The sequence below is a fragment of the Helobdella robusta genome, assembly GCF_000326865.2.
Source record: "Helobdella robusta unplaced genomic scaffold HELROscaffold_10, whole genome shotgun sequence".
Taxonomy (NCBI): Eukaryota; Metazoa; Annelida; class Clitellata; order Rhynchobdellida; family Glossiphoniidae; genus Helobdella; species Helobdella robusta.
This window is the reverse complement of record NW_008703571.1, coordinates 4,069,785-4,091,028: the sequence shown is the minus strand read 5'-3', so window position 1 is coordinate 4,091,028 and position 21,244 is coordinate 4,069,785. Positions and strand designations below refer to the sequence as shown.

Below are 21,244 nucleotides of genomic sequence, written 5' to 3'. Positions count from 1 at the left end.
TTATTCTTAAAAAATTTCTCATCTTTTTGCTCCATTACTTTCTAAGCTTTGCAATCTTTCTCTAGAAAACAACATTTTTCAAAATTTTTTTAGGCTAGCTCAAATTCTATCTTTACTGAAAAAATCTAACGCTGATCCATTTGATCTTTTTAATAACCGTCCTATTTCCAACCTTTCAACATTCCCTAAATTACCTGAACGCATTGTCTTGAACAGAATTCTCACTCATATTACTTCATCTCCTAATGTCTCTCTATTTCAATCCGCTGACAGAATATGTTATTCTGCAGAAACAGCCCTCCTTCATGTTCACGACCAACTCGCTGACATAAGTGAAATCCAAAATTGTGCTATTATGGTCAGCCCGGATCTTTCAGCAGCTTTTGATACCATTAATGATCAGATGCTTATTGACAAACTTGAGACAGAACATGGCTTCACGGGATCTGCCTTAACCTGGTTTCAATAATGTTTCCAATATATTAAACTTAGCTCCTACTCTTCTTCTATCTTCACCTTATCTACTGAAGTTCCCCAAAGGTTTGTCCTTGGTCCCATTTTTTCACTTTTTATACCTCTCATATTTTTAATATCATTAAAATTTTAGCTTACTCTTTCATCAATACGCTAAAGACACATGTGTTTTAGCTAAAATTCCCATCTCTAATCATATATTTAGCTTGACAATTTAAATGCATGTACTATGGCCATAAACAATTGGCATTTATTAAACTTCCTTCAGCTAAATCCTCACAAATCTGAAGTAATGTTTCTTGGCATTCCGCAACAGCTTATCAAATGATCGCCCCATCACACGTTTTATTGACTGATTCTTCTCTTTCTTCAACCTCTAAACTTAAATTTTTAGGCTTGACCTTTGACTCTTTTCTATCTTTTAATTCTCATGTCTTAGCTTTGATCAAATCTTGTAACTATTAGACGTGGACTATTCGTCATATTCGTAAATTTCTCATGAAGATATTGCTTCTGCACTGGCTCGATTTGGTTACCAGTACGTCAACGCACTATATTTAAACTCGCCTTTCATGTGAAATGGTTTGCCCGCCATTATTTGTCAGCAATCAACCATCAAACTTTTTAGGAAACGATTAAAGAACTTTTTGTTTATCCAGGCCTACGTAAATGTCAAAAGTCATTGTTTATCATAGCGACCCTGAAGCTATGCATAGGACGCGATATAAATTAATAAAAAAAATAATAATAATAAATCCACCAGATTGTTAGCAAACTATCAAATGGCTGTCATTCAGTCAATTAGCTAAAGAAGCAATTCGTGAATCAAGTGTAAAGCGTATTTCAGAAATGTAACATCAATGCGGTTAGACTTGGAAAAATAGCAAAAGATCGGTCTACATGAAAATGGATTTTTTAAGCTGGTCTCACAAGTTTGTGGATGGAATGGACAAATGCCTCAACTTATCCGTCATGCAACAATATCAAGAAAATTGAAACCAACTGGTCCTCAATGCCCTCATTGTGGTAAACTATGCGCATCAGATTTTAGGTTATAAATCATTAATTTGGATAACAAATTAAAATAAACCAAAAAATTTATAAAATTACAAACTATTCTTGCATTCTCATAAATTTTACAATAATTTCTATTACTTGTGACTGTGTAATAACGTGCAACTGCTGAATTCAACAAAGCAAACCCAGAAGCAACTGACTCAGCCTTCAGAAATGCCTACCAAGAACAACAAACAATCTGGTGCTTTATGAATTCACTAACGCCAACGTATCACAATTGTGAACTTGTGAACCACCTGCACTGGATGCTAGCAAATCAATATCATCAGCAAACCTAAAATCCTTCATAATTCTGCCCTTAATATCACATCCACTAATCAATGATGTATATGTTTTCAATTGCTTTTGCAGGGAACAATAAATAATGGATCTCCTTATTAGCTTTCAATTTCTAAACTTGACCTTAACCTATATTTTTCAGTCAATTGTGAATTTTTATATAATCCTACAATACTTATGCCAATTTGTGTGCTTGGGCCAATTTAGTTTTAATGTATGTTAATGATTTATTTGATTTGTTTCAGGATGTAAATGGTGTTGCGATGTATGTATATGTATGCAGATGATGCAAAGTTGTTTAAAATTATGAACTCAGATAGGGATAGTGTGGTATTGCAGAGGGGATTGAATGATTTGAATGAGTGGTGTTTGCAGAACGATGTTAAATTGAATAAAGAAAAATGTGTTGTGATGAAGTTTGGTTGTTCTGTATCAGATAATAATTATGATTATAACATAAGCTCGCACCCATTACTTTTTGTTGATAAAATTAAAGACTTGGGTGTTATTTTTGATACATCTTTAAAATTTATTGAGCATATACATTGCAATGTTAAGAAGGCATTTTCATTGTTGGGTTTAATAAACAGAATTTTTAAATATATTGATAAAAATGTTTTTATATTATTATATAAATTTTTAGTTAGATCTCAGCTGGAGTATGCAGCAAGTGTGTGGTCACCATGGACAATACGTGAAACAGAAGCGATCGAAAAGGTTCAGAAAATGGCAACAAAGATGATCAAGGACTGTGAGGGAATGAATTATGAGGACCGATTAAAATTTTTACAACTGCCAACACTAAAATACAGACGAATAAGAGGTGATTTGATAACGATGTTTAACACGTTAAATGAAAAGGACCAACGAAGCTTGCCGGAAATATTGAAAGCCACTAGACGAACAAGAGAACATGAGATGAGGCTAACAGCATTGACATTCCATACGAACTTAAGAAAAAATTATTTTGTTAATAGAACTATTAATATTTGGAATAATTTGAATGATGACGTTGTTAATTACAGTGATTTGAATGAGTTTAAAAAAAAGTTGGATGATTTTCTTATGAATGCTAAATTTGAGTACGATTGGAGAGCGGAGTTGAAGTATGACTACTCGTGAATGCTGTTTAAAGATTTTGGATGATGGTATAAATGTTTGTTTTGACATGATTTTCTTCAAGAGAAGAAGATATATATGAATGGTTGAAATTGGAATTTTTATGAAGAAATGTTTTCGTATATATATATATATATAAAGTTGAATTAATAATTAAAGTTATTCTCTTATATTTTTGTTTATTTATTTATTTATTTTTTTTGTTTGATCTTTATGTATGAACAGAACATATTAACATATATTCATGTACATTGTTGTTTATGTGTTAAAATTTTATAGTTAATTTTGTGTCGCGGGCATAGGGACATTTTGTCTTCGCCCATGTTTTTTCTCGAAATAATAATAATAATAATACTGACCAGTTTATCTATACTATAATTTTCTAAAGTTGCCCACAATCCTTCATGAAAAATCAAGTTAAATGAATTTTAGAATCTATCACAATAAAAGAGCCACTACTATATGCGTGTTCCAGTAATAGTCTTAACAACAAAATTTGCTGGATGTACTTTTACTTTCTAAAACCTGCCTGCTTTTCACTCAAATGTTGTTCTATATTTTTTTGCAGTAACTCTTTTAAGACGATCATCATAACCTGTCATATGTAAAAAATTATCGTCAATGATTGACTTGCATCACACCCTTGTGACCCGTTCTCCAAAAAATTTAGCTAAAAAAGTTTTAACATGTTAAATTAAATAAAACAAAACCTACTGATGAAACAGTAATAATACAATTGTTGAATTTCTGACTATATTTCAAGTCAACTGAAAAACGACGTTTTAAGGCTTTGCGTTTGCAGTATAATAAACAAATCAAAAGTTTAATTCTGTAGCGTAAAAAAAACTGTGAACGTGCCTTTGATGATAACATTGGAGCCACATTGAACTGTGCCTAAATGATTACTAGCCAGGCATGTATAATGCCCAGAATGTTCAAAAGATGGATGGTTGACCAGTAAAAAAAATTTATTTGATTCATTACCACATAACACATCACTAGAAGTTTCCAATAATTTTCCATCTTTAAGCCAAATAATGCTCACATCTGATCCTAAAAATGTTAAAATTTATTTGTATATCTTAAAAATTTGCAAACTAATAACAAAAATATAATGCAATAACATTACTCTAAAAAATGAAAAAACGAGCTTATTAAAATTACACTAAATAAGTTAAAATTATTGCAAAGCATTTTTTAATGAGTAGCAACGTTAAAATTAATATAATTTGCACTACTACAATCAATCCATTTATTTATCAATTAGTTCATTCTAAAAAGTGTTCAAAGTTCCAATTTTTGTACTTTGACTCTTTTTAACTACCTATTTGTTGTTTTTTTTTTATTTCAAAAATGATATCTTTTTATTTCGTTTTTCACTTTTTATCTCCTGCTGGTACTTACTTTTTGGCAGCTTTTCATTTAACATGTTTTTTGTCTATTTTTGCCCATTTTATACTAAGTTCTATCTTCAGCAAACATGACGTCTTTGATCATTTTGTTTTCGATAAAAATTCCTCCCACTAATAATATTTATATTTTTTCATTGCTCATTTCAATAATGTTGTGAACAGTAATGATTCACTAATTTCTGCGCTGAACCAGTCTCCAAGTTCAACATCTATGTTTACTGCTAATTTTAAATCGTCATTCAAATAGTTTTTTTGATACTTTAACTAGGTAATAGCTCATACTTTCAAGAATTGAGCATAACCCTTCGTATCTGACCCGATCAAAACTGCACATTACAAGATTGCACTTTTCACTTCTCTAAAATCCGACTACTGTTTACTCAAAATGTTTTATCTATTCGTTTTTTGGCGAACCACATAACTTTGCATGTGATGAATTAGTACTAATGATTGGTAATTATTTTAATTTATTAGGATCTCTTTTTTGCTAACTTTCCAATATAAGCTTTCACTTTTACCGTTTTATTCAGATTTCCTGTTTCCCAACAGATTATACAAATTTCTTAAAATACAAATAGTCTCACTGTTTTATCAATCAAATTAAAATTTTATAATTCTTTTTAGTTTTTGTATATTTATATTTTTTTATTTCTTCTACAGTTAATTCAGTTTTTTACGTTTACTGTTTTCCTTTTTACTAAAGTTTTAAGCTTTTTACTTTTTGTATTTGTTTTCAATTGTTAATAAATAATTAAAACTACTCTTGAATCTGTTTAGTCTCTGTAAGAACGCTTTTTTTATTAGAGCCGTACCAAAATTTAACCTCAGCTCTAACTAAACTTTATCTATTTTTTCAAATTCGGTTCAAATCAATATCCTTCGGCCGGATTTATGCCAAATGTTTGCTTGAAGATTTTTACATAAATTTGAACGTATATATATATATATATATATATATATATATATATATATATATATTTATATGCCTTGATTCAATTTGTATTTGGTCGTGATATAACAAGATTTTATGAGTGGCAAGCTAATAAAGTCATAGTCACAAGTTATAACATAAAATGCAACTAAAGTAAAAGTTTCGCTTTGCCTCCAGCTTCGGTTGGATTTGTTTAGTAAATGTGGTCAAATTCGTCTTCGGTCATATTTTTAAAAGTCAAATCCGGTACAGCCTTTGCTTAAAAATCTAAAACCTATTTGTTTGTACTATTGTTGTGAACTAATAAAACAGTAAACTAGTTTAATAAAATGATCCAACAATTGGGTTTAAAATGTTAAATTATCAAATGCTCAAATTATTTTTTTGGCATACAAACCATCACATAGAACTTCAAGCAGTAGTGATTTGTCATTCTCAACAACGATTTCTGAATCTAGTTTTGAAATGAACCTCGGTTTTATTTTCCCCAAATCTGTTAGACTACATTGTTATCAAAATGTATAGTATTTTTATAATAAAATGCTTCATCACATTTTTAAATATTCATTTCAATAATCAATACTGATTTTTTATATTTACAAACCTCATTAAATTGTCAGCAACTTCAACTTTTTGAACAATAACTCTGCTGGCGTGAAAAATACGAGTACTCTGGTTATAAATAATAAAAACGTAATTGCCAGCATCTTCAGGTTTAGCGTTTTTTATTCTTAAATTGAATGTATCATAGTTAATTGATGCCTCCAATCTATCCAAATGGTCACTTGTAATAACTTTATTGTCGGTAGCTACGACATTATTGTTGTGTATCACAATTAATTTTGCATCAGGTGAACCTGGACAAGCACAAAACTAATATCATTATATATGACTAATATTTTTTTTGTAATTAAAATCTCGAATCAGTATTTATGTCATTACAGTCATTAAAACCTACAAATTATTTGAATTATTAATTATTCAAATTAATCTACAGTTAAATAAAATAGTAGGCATAACATCAAAATTTTATTTTGAGCATGATCTGTTCGATTCTTTTTCAAAGTTAAAGAAACAATTTAATAAAAAATTAAGATAATAAATCTAATCAACAAAAGTGCAATATGACTGCGCGCGATAGAAATCACTACTCTGAGAATGTATTAGATAGAAATTCGGTGAATTAGCTGAAAATAGAGCACTAAAATATTCATAGTATTGTTAAATATTAAAAAAAACTGTTTAAAACTGATCTAGAATTTTAGAGAAAGTGGAAAAAATAGTTTTAACAAAAAATTTGAAGAAAAGTTCAATATTCAATTTTCAAAATTTAAAAAATGATGCAAAAATTCATGGAAGCACTCGTGATTTTGGAAACCAATAAAAAAAATACGCGAATGTTAACATCTAAAAAATGTTAATAAGCACAATATACAAACTTATTTTTAGAAGTTTCTGTTATTCAATATTAATAGAAAACATTCTAATTCACAAATCAATTGTGAGCGACCTCAGATTATCAGCGACAGCAGATTATCAGCGAATCAAAGAGATGTAAAAATTTTCAAATAAAAAAGGGATAGAAAAAATTAAACAGAAAAAGAATAAATAATTTTAAACTTGGCCAATATATCAAGAACATATTAGAAACAAAACTAAACAAACTCAGTGAAAGTAAATTCGTTATAGAAACTTATCGAAAGCAAATAATTATCCAATTCAGCAAAATGATGCTAAAAAATTCATAATATACAACAGAAGAACTCAAAGTTCAACCAACAGAAAAGTATTGTAATCAAAACCAGTTAATTAAAACACAACTTTATTTTGAATTGCCGGAATATTACACATTCAACAAAAAAGTTCCAGCATCAAGAACAAAGAAAAGTAGTAGGACATTATTTATACTCGACAAATGCATTAAGCTGTTTTTTTATATATTGTTAGTCCTAACAATGCAGAATCTTATTACAAAAGAACTTTTTTTTATGAAATTTATAAACCGCTTTTAAAAAAAGATCTCAAAAGCCCAACAGTAAGTACAAATAAATATACAAAAATTATGAGTAGACGTCATTTGGAAACAAAAAAAAAAACCATTTTACACCACGATAACAGAAACTAATTTGGCAAAAAAAATCATGCTACGCCATGATAACAAAAACTAACATAACAGTATCCAATCAAAAGAAAAAGAAAACCGATCTATAGAACACGTCATCAGCAATTACATTACAATTACATTAATCACGTGAAATAAAATGTTGCTTAAACAGATAACGTTTCAATTGTTTGCAGAAAACAAAAAACGAGATTCCAAGCAGACGAAATGACGGTGGCAATCCGTTCCAAATTACCGGGCCAGCAACGCCAAAGTTTTTTCCGCCGGCCACCAGACGTGTTTGAAGAACATGCAGTAAGTTCATTTCATCTGATCTCAATCTCGGACGTCAAGGCGATGTGTGCCAGATATAGTCAGTCTATCATCCAGGTAACCAGGAGCCAATCCGTAGCGCTTTAAATGTTAAAACGTCAATTTTATAAATTAATCTTTTTTTACTGGAAACCAATGCAGATCCCGAAGAATTGACGTCAAATGATCGTACTTCAAACCTCCGACAACTAATTTTGCGGTACGATTTTTAATCGATTATAGTTTCAGAACTGCTTGTTTTGAAACACCGTAACATAGACTGTTTTTTGTGTCTTAACCTTTTCAAGACATTGGCGACTATCGACTTTTAGCACTTTGTAGTAGTTGTCGATAGTTTTCTTGGCAAAGATTGTGGACAGGAGATTGCTATTACTTGCTGTCAACCGCATCCTATACGCTGAGTAGATGATAGCCATTGATATGTTTGACTCAGCGAGCATTTGAACCACTGAGCCATCTCGCCGGCCAACATGCGACAACTAACGTCGTCTCCCCATTTTCCGACCTCGGAAGGATAGACGGCTAAGTTTACCGGCGGTCGGCTACCCGGATAAACCTGCAAAAACTGCAGTATTCGAACCCGGATCGTGGGAGTAGTAGACAGTTACAGTAGTATAATTTGGTTTGGATACTGCATGGGCTAAACTTTTTAATGTGACATAATTTAATGAATCTCTAATAAGCATCCCCATCCGCAGTTGATGATGACATTCCCTAGCTAAAATATTTATGTGAGTCCATAGTTATTAAGCAATAAAAAATTACTCCAAGATTGAGGGCCGTCCGACATAATTCAACTTCACCGCTGTTAGGTTTTATGTTTTATTTTAAAACGTTATGATTTATGATATACATTTATTTTCTTTGAACCAAATGTTCTTTGCTTTGTTTGTAACTTCACTTTTTCCTTTTCTGTTGTTCTGGTTGATAATAAACAAAACAAGAAGTTTATTTCTCTTCATTTAATGTCTTTCAATATTAATACCAATTAATTAAAACGATCTGCGTAACAAGAAATGTAACAGGTTATGAGCCCAGATAATTCTTAATTAATTGATTTGACGAAGAAAATTTAGAATAAAGAAATATCGGAAAACTTTCTTTGAAGACTGAAGTGAGAGAAAACACGTGCTTCTTCATTCTCTTAAAGTCGATATTTTGCTCTAATTAAAAGGTCTTACTGAAAGACAAGGAAGAAATGGATCTAACAAAAGTGCAAATCAAACACCTAGAAGGCAAAAGTAATTGGTTGAACTGGAAATTGAGAGTTTGTGTAATACTACGCGGCATTCTTGATGCAATGGACGTAGTGAATGGCAAATTAAAAGTTCCAAATGAATTGAACGATGACTCAAATAAAAATGAGATAGCAAAATGCCAAACTGCTTTGAACAGATTGTAGTGCTATGATAATTCTGTCAACCAACATGACCGATGAAACATATGAAAAAGTTCGTTCATTCAGTAATGCCAGAGATGTTTGGTTAGAACTTCATAGATTGTATGATGAGGTTAATGAAGATAAAGCATGCAACTTATGCATGAAGTTCTTCAGTTACAAAATGGATAAAAGTGATGATGTTGTCACTCATATTACAAAACTCAAGAATCTTTGGAAAGATTTAAAGGTCAAGTTAGGAAAAGATGAAAACAGTGACTTGTTGCTGATGTGTCAAATAATTGAAACTTTGCCAGAAAAATATTTTTCATTTGCTGCAAGTTGGAGATTGTTAAACAAGACTGAAAGAACAGTTGAAACACTCACAGATCAATTGTGTAGCTATGAGAAATCCTTGAAAAGCAAAACTGAAAGTAATAAAGTATTATTTGTCAATGCAACAACTGAAAAGTCATTTCCAAACATGAAAAGTCAGAAACAAAATAAATTTGTCAGCAAATCAAAACGGCTGATATGTCATTTATGCAAATTGCCAGGTCACATTGTAAGAAATTGTGAAAAATGGCATTCTGATGGTAAACCAGCAAAACCAAGAAATAACAATCTACATGATGACAATAAGTCACTTTATGGAATCAAGTGTTTTTGCAATTGATGAGTCAGCCTACACTGATGAATGGTTTTTCGACAATGGTGCAACGCGTCATCTAACTTTTCGAAGAGACATATTTCAAAGTTTTGAAAAATTTTCTCAACTGAGTAAATTATATGTTGCAAATGGTGATGCTGTATAAGCTTTTGGAAAAGGAATTATTCATCTTCAGGTGAAAGTGAATAATAAATGGCAAACGGTTAAACTCACAGATGTCTGGTATGTGCCAAAAGTAAAAAGAAATTTGTTCTCAGTGCTAGCAACTCAAGATAAAAACAGAAATAGCTTTTTTGTTTCAACCTCAAAAAGTTGTCATCTGCTTATTAACATTGTGATAAATGTTGTTGGAATAAAAAACAACAATGGAGGTTTGTTCAAACTTGTTGCAAAAACTGTTAGATCGTTGAATTCTGAAGTTGAAGTTAACTTTGTCAATAATCAAGATGCATTGCAGGTATATTATGAACGTATGGGACATCAGAATAAGAAACATGTTAAAATGGTCATGAAACGTGAACTAAACATCGATTTACCTGTAGACAGTTAATTATGTAAAGGATGTGTCTATGGAAAGTTACATCGATTGAAATTTGGAACTCGAGTAAGAGCATCAAGACCAGGAGAATTAATTCACACTGATGTATGTGGTCCTTTTTGCTTCTCATTTCAAAATAATAGATACTTTGTTTTGTTCAAAAATGATTTCACAGGCTACAGATTTGTTTATTTTGTTAAACAAAAATCAGATGTACCAGAAAGACTCAGACAAGTCAAGATCAGCTGGTCATAAAGTCTCAGAAGTATTATGTGACAATGGAGGTGAATTTGACAACAAAGAAGTCAGATCAATTTTGCAAAAAGAAGGAGTTAAGTCGAGCAAATTTTCAGATATTTGCAAGGCACAGCTGATGTCGGTATTGTTTACAAGTCTGGTCAAAACAATACACTTATAGCTTACAGTGATGCAGATCATGGAGGAGATAAATCTAGTGAAAAATCGACATCAGGTGTAATCTGTATGTTTGGAGGAAGCGTGATCAGTTAGTTTAGCCACCGTCAACCCTCAGTTGCGAATTCAACTACCGAAGCAGAAATCGTTGCCGCAAGTGGAGCAGCTCGTGAAGTAGTATGGCTCAAACGATTGTTGAACGACATTGTAGATTTGAAGTAAAAGCCACAAATTTTTGTCGACAATGAAGCAGCGATTCGTTTAGCATATAATCCAGAACTTCACGGAAAAACAAAGCATATCCACATTAGACATTTCTTTGTCAGAGGAAAGGTTGCAAAAGAAGAAGTTTCAGTTGAACGAGTTGCGACAGAACTTCAAGTTGTTGATGCTCTGGCTAAACCAATGGTAGGACCAAGACTTAAGAATCTGATGTGTGTGATGGGTCTTCAGAACGTTCATGCTAAGGTCATCTAATGTTTTAAATAAAATGAGAAAGTGTTAAGTTTTATGTTTTATTTTAAAACATTATGATTTATGATATACATTTATTTTCTTTTGACCAAATGTTTTTTGCTTTGTAGGTAACTTTACTTTTTTTTCTGTTGTTTCGGTTGATAATAAACAAGTTAAAAAGTTTATTTCTCTTCTTTTAAAATTTTTCAATATTAATATCAATTTATTAAAACGATCTACGTGACAAGAAATTTAACAACTGCTGATGCTAATTGAATCAAATTGTAGTTTGTATATTTGCTGCCACAGGTTTTACTGTGATTTAATTTAAGCTTATGCTCACCATCCAAGAGTCAATTCGTGACATACATTGAAGAAATTTGTTGACAAAAAGTTGAGAAGAAGCCACGTCACAGCTTGCAACAATCTGGATATGTTCTTCCAATTCAAGTTTTTTAAAATGACTACGTTGATCTCTACTGAGGTCATCACTGATTCACACTCTTCTCAAACTCTCATCAAGCAACTTAAGTCTGAAAAGCTTTCACATTATCATAGCTTTTGCAAACCAACTTTTGACTTGCACCACCGCCGGCCGTGAAGCAGAAGGTGTGTTTGGTATTTTGCTCTGTCGATCTATATTGTAAATGTCATTTTCTTTTAGACTGTTGTCAGAAACAGACTTTAAAAATCCTATCGCATTTGTTCTATTTTTACTCAGTAAAAATAAGCAAAACGATACACTTTTTTTTCTATAATTTCGTTAGCATCTTCAATAGTTTTTGAAACAGACATCACCACTCTATCAAAAACGTCAAATTTTTTTTAACTGTATCAGTCTACGCTGAGTTTATTTAATTTTTGAACAATACTAATGACTGTTCATGTTTATCATCCAGCGTCAACATCTGTCCGCAATCCCCACACGTCATTAACAACGGGTTCGAGACCACTAAGACAGATATCCAGAGCATTGAATTCATCACCCAGAAACCTATAAAAACCTTTAAAACCATAAGTAAATCTCTGGCAACCCTCACAGAACCACCTAAGGTTTTTGCATGTTTTAATAACTTTGTGCATATCCCCACAAGATGACCCAGCGTCAGGTTGATATACAATTCTACAGAAGCAGCGCAATATTTCTTTACCACCAGCAGCAGCCGACTCCCGATTGACATTAAGATTAGGCTGATTTCCTCTTTTAGGATTTGTTTTTTCATCTTTATCTCTAGTTATTTTCACTAATTTACTAATTCAGCCAATAAGTCCACCAAAAAGTTCGGAAAAGTGATTATTACATTGACCAACTTTTTAAAAAATTTAAAAACTGAGAATAATAAAATTAGTGATGTTTTTCTTAAAGCACGTAAAAAGTTGAATCTATTAAAAAACGGTTCCCATTTGAACATTCGCTATGTAGGTACTTTTCGTGCATCTTCTATTTTACTAACTATTTATCTTCTATTGTTACATAGTTTAGGTCACATTAGTTGACCCTTTCGATCTTCTTTTTTTCGAGTCGTCATTTTTTCAGCACAAAAAAACGGTTATTAACATATGAAATACTTCACTGATAAAACCTTTTTTAAACGATTAATTAAATCCGAAATTCGCTATAATTGATAAAAAAAATAAATTACCGTCTAGCTCTAAAAAAACCAAAGATTATTATAATTATTAATTTATTTAAATTAAACAAAAAAATTTTGAAACACAAAACCTACCAACCTTCATATTTACAAAACAGTTCAAAATTTTGACCTTCACGAATCACTTGACTTGAGGAACATTGAAGAAATCTCAAAGATACTATTTTTTCCGGAACAAAAGGCAAAAGATTGATGTGAAAAGTATATGACATGATGCAATCATTGCATTTTACGTTCAATGCATATTGACCTAAAAAATAAAAAAAATATTGTTCTAACTAATCCGATAAAATTTTTGAAAATTTTTAAATATTTTTGTGCTGAATTCTCCTATTAAAGTTATTTTGATGTTTCATAATTTTGAGATACTTTCAACATTTGCTATTGGGACGCAACTTATCATTCAATTTTTTCCTTTCTCAAAATGTTACATTTTCTGAGGTTTTTCGTTATGTTTTTTTTATCAAATTGTTTCACGAGTTTAAATTGAGTAGAAAAATGTTTATACTAAAGTTATATTATAACAAAATATTTTCAACAATTTGATCACTTTAAATAATAATCAACATTTTGTTTTACAGCATCATCATGCAACCATTCCAACGTAATTTATGTACTGTAGGATATATGATATATGTAGGATCGGGAGAGTTACTATAAGATTTATATTTTGATGTCGAGATACTAATAAAAACGATGCATTATAGAAATTAAGTAATTTTTGAATCTTCAATTCGAAGAATTATATATAGTGATTTATACTTTAACGCTCGTCACCACCGACACCAGTGTTATAACATTAAAGATATCTTATTTCAAAAACCAGTGTTGTAGTTTCAAGATTTACAATAGATGAACACAACTGCTTGAAACGTAAACTTAGTGGAACGTTTATTCATATGCAAACAATAAAAGAAACACTTAACTAATCCTAAAAAACGCATAAATCACCATCACAACTACACTTCAAACAGCTAGTAACCTCACTATTTGCAACCCTTTATATAGTCTCTACAATAGATTTTGTATAATACTCTATAGTATGAAAAAATTCTATGGTTCATAATTGATGACAAATGGCAAAGACAACAGATATAGCAAAATGACAATAACATTACTCCCACTTTACCCTGTTAGTCTCTATTTTTCTATTTCTTTATTCAGATGAGCTAACTTATTCAAATGGACAACATTCTTCTTTGTCCGTGTCTCCAACAATCATAGGTACTGCAGGTCACGACATTTATCCGGTTAGTGACCATGTAACGATCTTTCCAATTTTTGGGAGTTTTGCCGGGTATCTTCTTTTTCTATGCCGTAGGTTGACAACAGACAGTAATAGAAACCCGTTAATCACATCATTTTTCTTTTTAATGACCAAGTCCCGATCTTTCCAATTTCTTGGGAGTTTTGCCGAGAATCGCCTTTTTCCGCACTGTAGGTTGTACAACCACGTCAGGTCATTGCTTTCGAAACTTGCGCTATTTATTCAAGGTCGTACCAGGTATAAGTAGTAGTCCCCCTGTATATCGAAAGTTTAAATGTCTTTGTCCCTGTCAACTTTTAGACTATTCTCAAAATCTTCATCGTCGTCTCTGTCCTCATCTTCATCATTACGGTAGTAATGAAAGCAGAGTAGGCGAGTTGCTGATAACAGGATCCGAGAAATAATCTCATTAAATGTCAAAAGTTTTAATTTCTTTGTCGGTGCCAACTTCTCAATTATTTTCAAAGCTTTCGTTTTCGTCTTCTTCATCATTACTATAACAACTTTTCTTCACTGTAGCACTTGCGTCACAGTTAACACGTGCATCGAAGTTGTCACGTGCATCGCTGTTGTTACGTGCATGGCAGTTGTCACGTGCATCACAATCAAAATCATCCGTTAGAAGGATAGACTTGTGATCGCTAATGTAATTGTAGGTAGATAAATAGCCTGGTGAGATGATGTCAGGATCTTGTGTAACTGTTTGTGTTGTTTTTGTTTGTCACTTGGACGCGTTTGTTTTCATTATTTAGTCGCTTGATTTGTCCGCTTAATACTGCTTTGAAGTCGTATTTTGTCGTTCTTTTTTTAGTTGATTTGTCGAATCTGTCATTTAGATCCGTTTTAAATTTTTTTAATTGCTGGTCAATCTTATCGTTTAGTTCTTCAGCTTGTTGATCAAATTTTCTATTAAAATCGGCTTTTAATTCGGCCACCATAGGATTTGGAAAGTCAAACTCATCCGGATCGTGATCTTCGGTTATCAGAGCGTCTCTTAGGCGGTCTATCAAAACCGCCTTCCCTTTATCGAGTCGAGGTTTTGATTTCGCAGTTCCTTTTTCAGATTAGTTGTATCAAGTTTTTCAACTGCCGGCATTTTTTATTGCAGAAAATTTCAATCTATCAAAAATTTCATTTCTGACCCCAGTGTTATAAACTTCAACGATCGTCTCTACTAACACCAAATCCCTTATTTCCGTCACAAGTTTTGTAGCTTGCACTATCGTAAAATTATCGTTATTTCTTAGGTTCAAGATTTTTGATAGATAAACACAACTGCTTCAAACGCAAACTTTTTTAAACGTTTATTTGAATGCCAACAGTAAAAGCACTAAATCATTCCTTAATCTGTGCATCTACATAAATCTTCACGACAACCTCGTTACTAACTTCGCTAGTCACCTCGCTTATATACACGAGAATTAACAATCTAAAAATCATAAATGTAGCAAAGGTAACAAATAATAAAAATAGTAACAACTAATTGAAATCAATCATATACCGCAATTCGATCATTTCAGCGGTTATAACAATATAAAGAAAAAATCAATCGAAATAAGAAATCTTAACCAGCGTCAGTTAACTGCGCTTCTGAGATTTCAAGTACGTTAAAACCGGTTTTTTTGTCACAGACAATTTTTACAGCTGATGGTATCTCAACAAGTTGTTCATCATTTTTCATCCAGGAAATCAAACAACTGGACATAGCTGCCACTTTTGATATCACTTTAATCTTGTAATGTTATTATTAATATAAGCTATACTTAAATTTTATTTAATTATTAAACTTTAATTTAATTATTAATATAAACTTAAATTTAATTTAACAAAAATTTTCCAAATCGTAAGTAAAAAATATTGAAACAGTATAAAATAAAAATAAACAAAACATAACAAAATTATGTCAAAAAAGAAAACTACAAAAAATTGTCAAACTTTATCACCGCTTAAATTTCAAATACTGAATCATCGAACAGAATTTGTTTTAACCGTTTCTCCATGTTGCACGGTAATATCGTTTGGTCTAATTTCTACGATAGGCAACAACTCTTCATCATTATTATTAGTGTTTCTCGTTTCGCTTTTCTGATTTCTATTTGACCAGCAAATTACTTTCATTTTTGCAACATCAAACCCAGCCTGATGTTAAATAAAAATTTTTGGCTCTTTTCAAACATAACTACATTTTTAAAACAGTATTATATATAAAAAAACTTGAAATGAAATAAATACTGAAAAATAACTCACTTCGTTTTCCGCTTTGACAGCATAATTTCCAGCATCATCAATAAGAGTGTTCGTTATTTGCAATGAATAAATGTTGTACAACTCATCAACATATGCACTAATTCGATCATCTTTTTCTATTTTGATGGCTTTTCTGTTTTTATACCATTTAATCTTGGGCTTGGACGATCCTTTCATAAGTTATTTAAATAAACAGTTGAAACCATAAAAATGATATAATGAATAAAACATCGTGATCAATAAAAATCATAGAGGAATCAAGTTAAAAAACACACCATTATTGAAAAACGTTGGAAAAATTTGAAAAAGTAAACTTACGTGAAAACAGCTTATAAATAATTGTAATTTATTGTAATAAACACAAACTTAATATAAAAAACACACTTAAAATGAAATGTTGAATCACCAAAAGCTTAAAATAATTATAAAATAGTATGCAGTGTGTGTAATGCTGTTAGCAAGAAGCGGTGTAGGTGTTAATCGTTTTGTATTTATCGTTTGTCAATGTACGAGAATGAAAACAGAACAAAAACTTGAAAATGGAAAAAAGTCTGTTGGTAGCAAAAAACTATTTTGTATATAAAGTATTAAATGTAATTCAACAAAAATGTTTTCCATGATCGGGAACGGGAATTTTAGTACTCGAGAATGTGAAAAAATTAAACATCTATTGGTAGGTATCTGGAAATTTCCAATGATGTTGAGTTTAACCTATTTTCTCCTAAATTTACACTTAAAACAAACATTTATATATTCAAACATACAAACATAAATGTAGCAATAGCTATTGCACTGCGGTATCTATAGCGGTGCTCCTTTTGCAGATGACACTAAACACTTATGTTCTATTGTTCACAACGATGAAGACATTGTAATTTTGGTAAGCCATTTGCGTAAACTATACAAATGGGCGTAGCGTAGATGGTGTTCAAAATCGATAATTGCAAAGTCCTATATATAGGAGCAAACAATAAACTTGAAAACACGCTACTAAAAATGTAAAAGAAAAGAGGATCTAAAGGTGATAATACATCGGAGTGACAAGGAAGCCCATCAAAGCACTGTGACAGCTAAAAGTGCAAACAAAGCTCTGGGTATGAAAAAAGAACAGAAAAAAGGTATGATTATCATATTAAACATGGATAAGACACTGGTCCTACCTAAGTTGGAGTACTGGGTTTTCCATTTGAAAATCCAAATTTACAAAAGGATAGATCAAGGAGTGTCACAAAATTTCATATAAAGACAAATTAAAAGTTTATAACTCAACACGTGTCCGTGTGCGACAACAAAAAAGATAACCATGTGCTAGTAATAGAGCCATAAAAAAAATTACAATTTCAAACCACACACACACACACAAACACACACACACACACACACACACATAAAAAAAACTGACCAACCTGATAACCAAAAAAAATAACAATATTATAAAAGATCAATTCATCAATCTTAGCCACCGCATCCTTACAGACAAACAAAAAGTATTCTTAAACCTGGAATTGAATTGCCATTATCTGAAACACATGTCAACTGCATACAAGGTAGATGAAGCTATTCTTAAACATATCATCAATAAAAATGTCACACCAACCAACCCAAATAGCAAAGTTAAACTCCGAATTTATTACAACAATAAAAAGACGTCTCACCTAATACTGAAAAACAACTGCAGTCCTAGAGATAACTCTGAGTTAAAGCGTAATCACGTAATATATGAATTTAATTGCCCCCTTTGACGGCTGTGCACGTCAACATGACTCATATATCGGGATTACTACTACCTCACTGACTAGAAGGCTTACGATGCATAAGCAGAGTGGTGCTATCAAATCTCATTTGGACTCAACACACTCAATCACAATTAGCCGTGACACACTCGACAGCAACACCAAAGTAATATACCAGAACAGCAACTACACGCATCTTAAAATTGTAGAAGCAGTCCTAATTGACATCAATAAACCAAAAATAAATATACAACAAAAAATGACAACCTCACTTCCAACCCGGCGCTTAACCAACAACGAAAACAAAGAAAAAATAAAAACTAGCATTGTAAATAGTGACAAAGAAGAATATGATGCTTTCGATGAAGAAAAGGAGACCAAAGAAGATGACCAGCCAATAAAGAAACCTGACACCTAATTTCCATCTAAGTTCACTTTGACAAAGTCAATCTACATCTAAATTCATTTTGACAAAGTCAATATTTCCGTATATAAACAGCAGAAAGCACTGATGATGATTCATTAGGAATCGAAATATGGCCTTATTTGCAGCATGAATTCGAAAAATAATTTTATTTTGAATTTTAATAAACTAAACGTTCACCAAAAAACTTTAGTGAAAAAAATCGAAAAAACGAACTACAAACATATTAACGCCAATCATATATATATATATATATATATATATATATATATAAGGTTTTATGTTATATATATAACTATATATATAAGATATATATATATAACTATATATATAAGATATATATAACTTATATACGTTTATATATATATATACACATGTACACATGTGATCGAGACATACACATTGACATACGTAAACAAGTGTTTGATAGAATGCCGGCACTAGATGAACTCAATACAACTTATCTAAAAAAGAAACTACGACAACCACAACTCGACTCGAAAGGAGCAAAGGCAGTTTTGATCAACCGCCTAAGAGATGTTCTAATATAAAAAAACAATCCTGATGAGTTTGGTCTTCCGAGACTTATGAAAGAACTGATATTACAGAGCATCTAAATTATTGGAAAATGGGATCAACAGTTGGATAAATTTTGAACAGCCAATGGAATTAGAGAGCCCATCAAAGAGATAATCAAACCAGCTATACCAGCAACGGCTATAAAAGAGCCTGAAATTATCCTGCCGGTTTATTCATCTACGGATGATTTCGACTGTGACGCACGTGATGTCTGCAATGTACGTGTTAACTGTGACGCACCTAATATCTGCGACGTGCGTGATGTCAACATCAAATATCACAATATGCACCTGATCTCTTTGTTTGGTCATTCAACTTTTTGTAAAATCAATAGAAAGATATCACTTGCTTCACGACGTCTCTCATTGGTTAGAAGGACCAAAACAACGGAAACGTAGCGTGAACCAAAAAGAAATAACTCAGATTTCAAGAGCAAAACCTAGTTTGGTTGCACAACCTACAGCGCAGAAAAAGGCAATGCCCGGCAAAACTCCCAAGAAATTGGAAAGATCTGTACAAAAGGTACCCGGCAAAACTTACAGGGATTTAAAAAGGTCGGTACAAAATCACTAACAAGGTAAATGACGTGATCTAAAGAACTTATGATCATGGAAAAAAATGGACAAAAATGAAATTTATGTATATATATATATATATATATATATATATATATATATATATATATATATATATTAGGGTGTCCCAGAAATGCACGGAAATTTTTTTTGTTAATTAGTTAATGTCTCACCCTCTGAAAAGTGTCTCTTGGGTACAATAATTAAATTGGTGAAGTTACAGCTCATTTGAACAAGTTTGAGAGGTCCCCCAAAGGCTTTTAAAATTTTACTATCGAGTTAATTCAAAATCCATATCAAAAATCTTAAACAATATGCACAAAATGAGTGAAATAAAGCTAGAAATGCAAACTAGTTTAATTATCTCACTGCAGACATTAATTATAGTTTAAAATATTATTAACAATTACCTGTAGAATGATAATCTTTATTAGAGAATGCAAAAAATGTATATTTTTAACCAGTCAACTCGCAATGTTACTGGTGTTGTCAACGTAGATTGGTTACCTGTCCTGCTCTCATCACTTGTTGATGGCAGTACAAAACTTCTTGGAGTTCCAAGGTTAGCATCTGGATTAGGACGAGCAGCTGCTGATGCAGTTCATGAACATATAAAATCTTGAAAATGTGAATCAATGGTTATTGGCATGTGCTTTGACACGACAGCTTCCAATACTGGAAAACTCAATGAAGCTTGCACTCTTCTAGAAAAAGCCATTGGACGTAATTTAGTATGGATGGCTTGCCGTCATCATAAGTTTGAAGTGCTGCTGCCGGTGTATATAGTGTTTGTCTTGGAACATCCACTGGACCAGAAATTTTATTCTTCAAAAAGTTTCGTGAAAAATGGACAGAAATGAATCACACACCGGAAGCCAGATCAACCCCTTTGATAATTGTTTCAGATGCAATTAAAGCATTCATCAAATGTCAACTTGAGGTCAGACATTCTCGAGATGACTATTTAGAGTTTCTACTTCTTGCTGCACAAATAGCTGAACTGCAAGTTTATGTAGCCATTCGCAAACCTGGTGCACGGCACAGGGCACGATGGATGGCAAAAGCCATCTACGCATTAAAAATTGAACTATTATTCACCGTAAATAAAACCATTTTTAACTTAAATAGCTCGAGAATTACAAGGTATTCAACGTTTGAATCGGTTTATCATTTGTGTTTATCTTCAGTCATGGTTTTCACGCAGGCTCACTGCTGATGCACCTGTAAATGATATTTTGTTGATACAGCGTTTGCATGACTATGACGATGCAGTTCTTGGTTTGACGATTAAAAATGATGCTGCTTCATTTTTGGTACATGAGTCCAGAATTGGCAACTCTTGTTCTTTTTTCATCTCTCCTGTATGACAAAGAAAAGACTGATCTTGTCCGCACAATACAAGCAGATCGATATGGACTCAACAGACTCAATCACAATTAGCCGTGAAATCCTCGACAGCAACACCAAAGTAATATACCAGAACTGCAACTACACGCATCTTAAAATTGCAGAAGCAGTCCTAATTGACATCAATAAACCAAAAATAAATATACAACAAAAAATGACAACCTCACTTCCAAACTCG

At 31.9% G+C, this 21,244-nt stretch overlaps 1 protein-coding gene across 1 annotated transcript in view; it reads right to left on the bottom strand.

The window, feature by feature from the left end:
• Positions 1-21,244, bottom strand: part of HELRODRAFT_129255 (hypothetical protein) — a gene marked incomplete at both ends in the record, with an annotated part of 55,233 nt that overhangs the window by 27,272 nt on the left and 6,717 nt on the right. Inside the window, one exon of the mRNA XM_009012082.1 lies at positions 15,744-15,808. Coding sequence (XP_009010330.1) covers positions 15,744-15,808 — 65 coding nt within the window. The remainder of the gene's footprint in view (positions 1-15,743; positions 15,809-21,244) is intronic.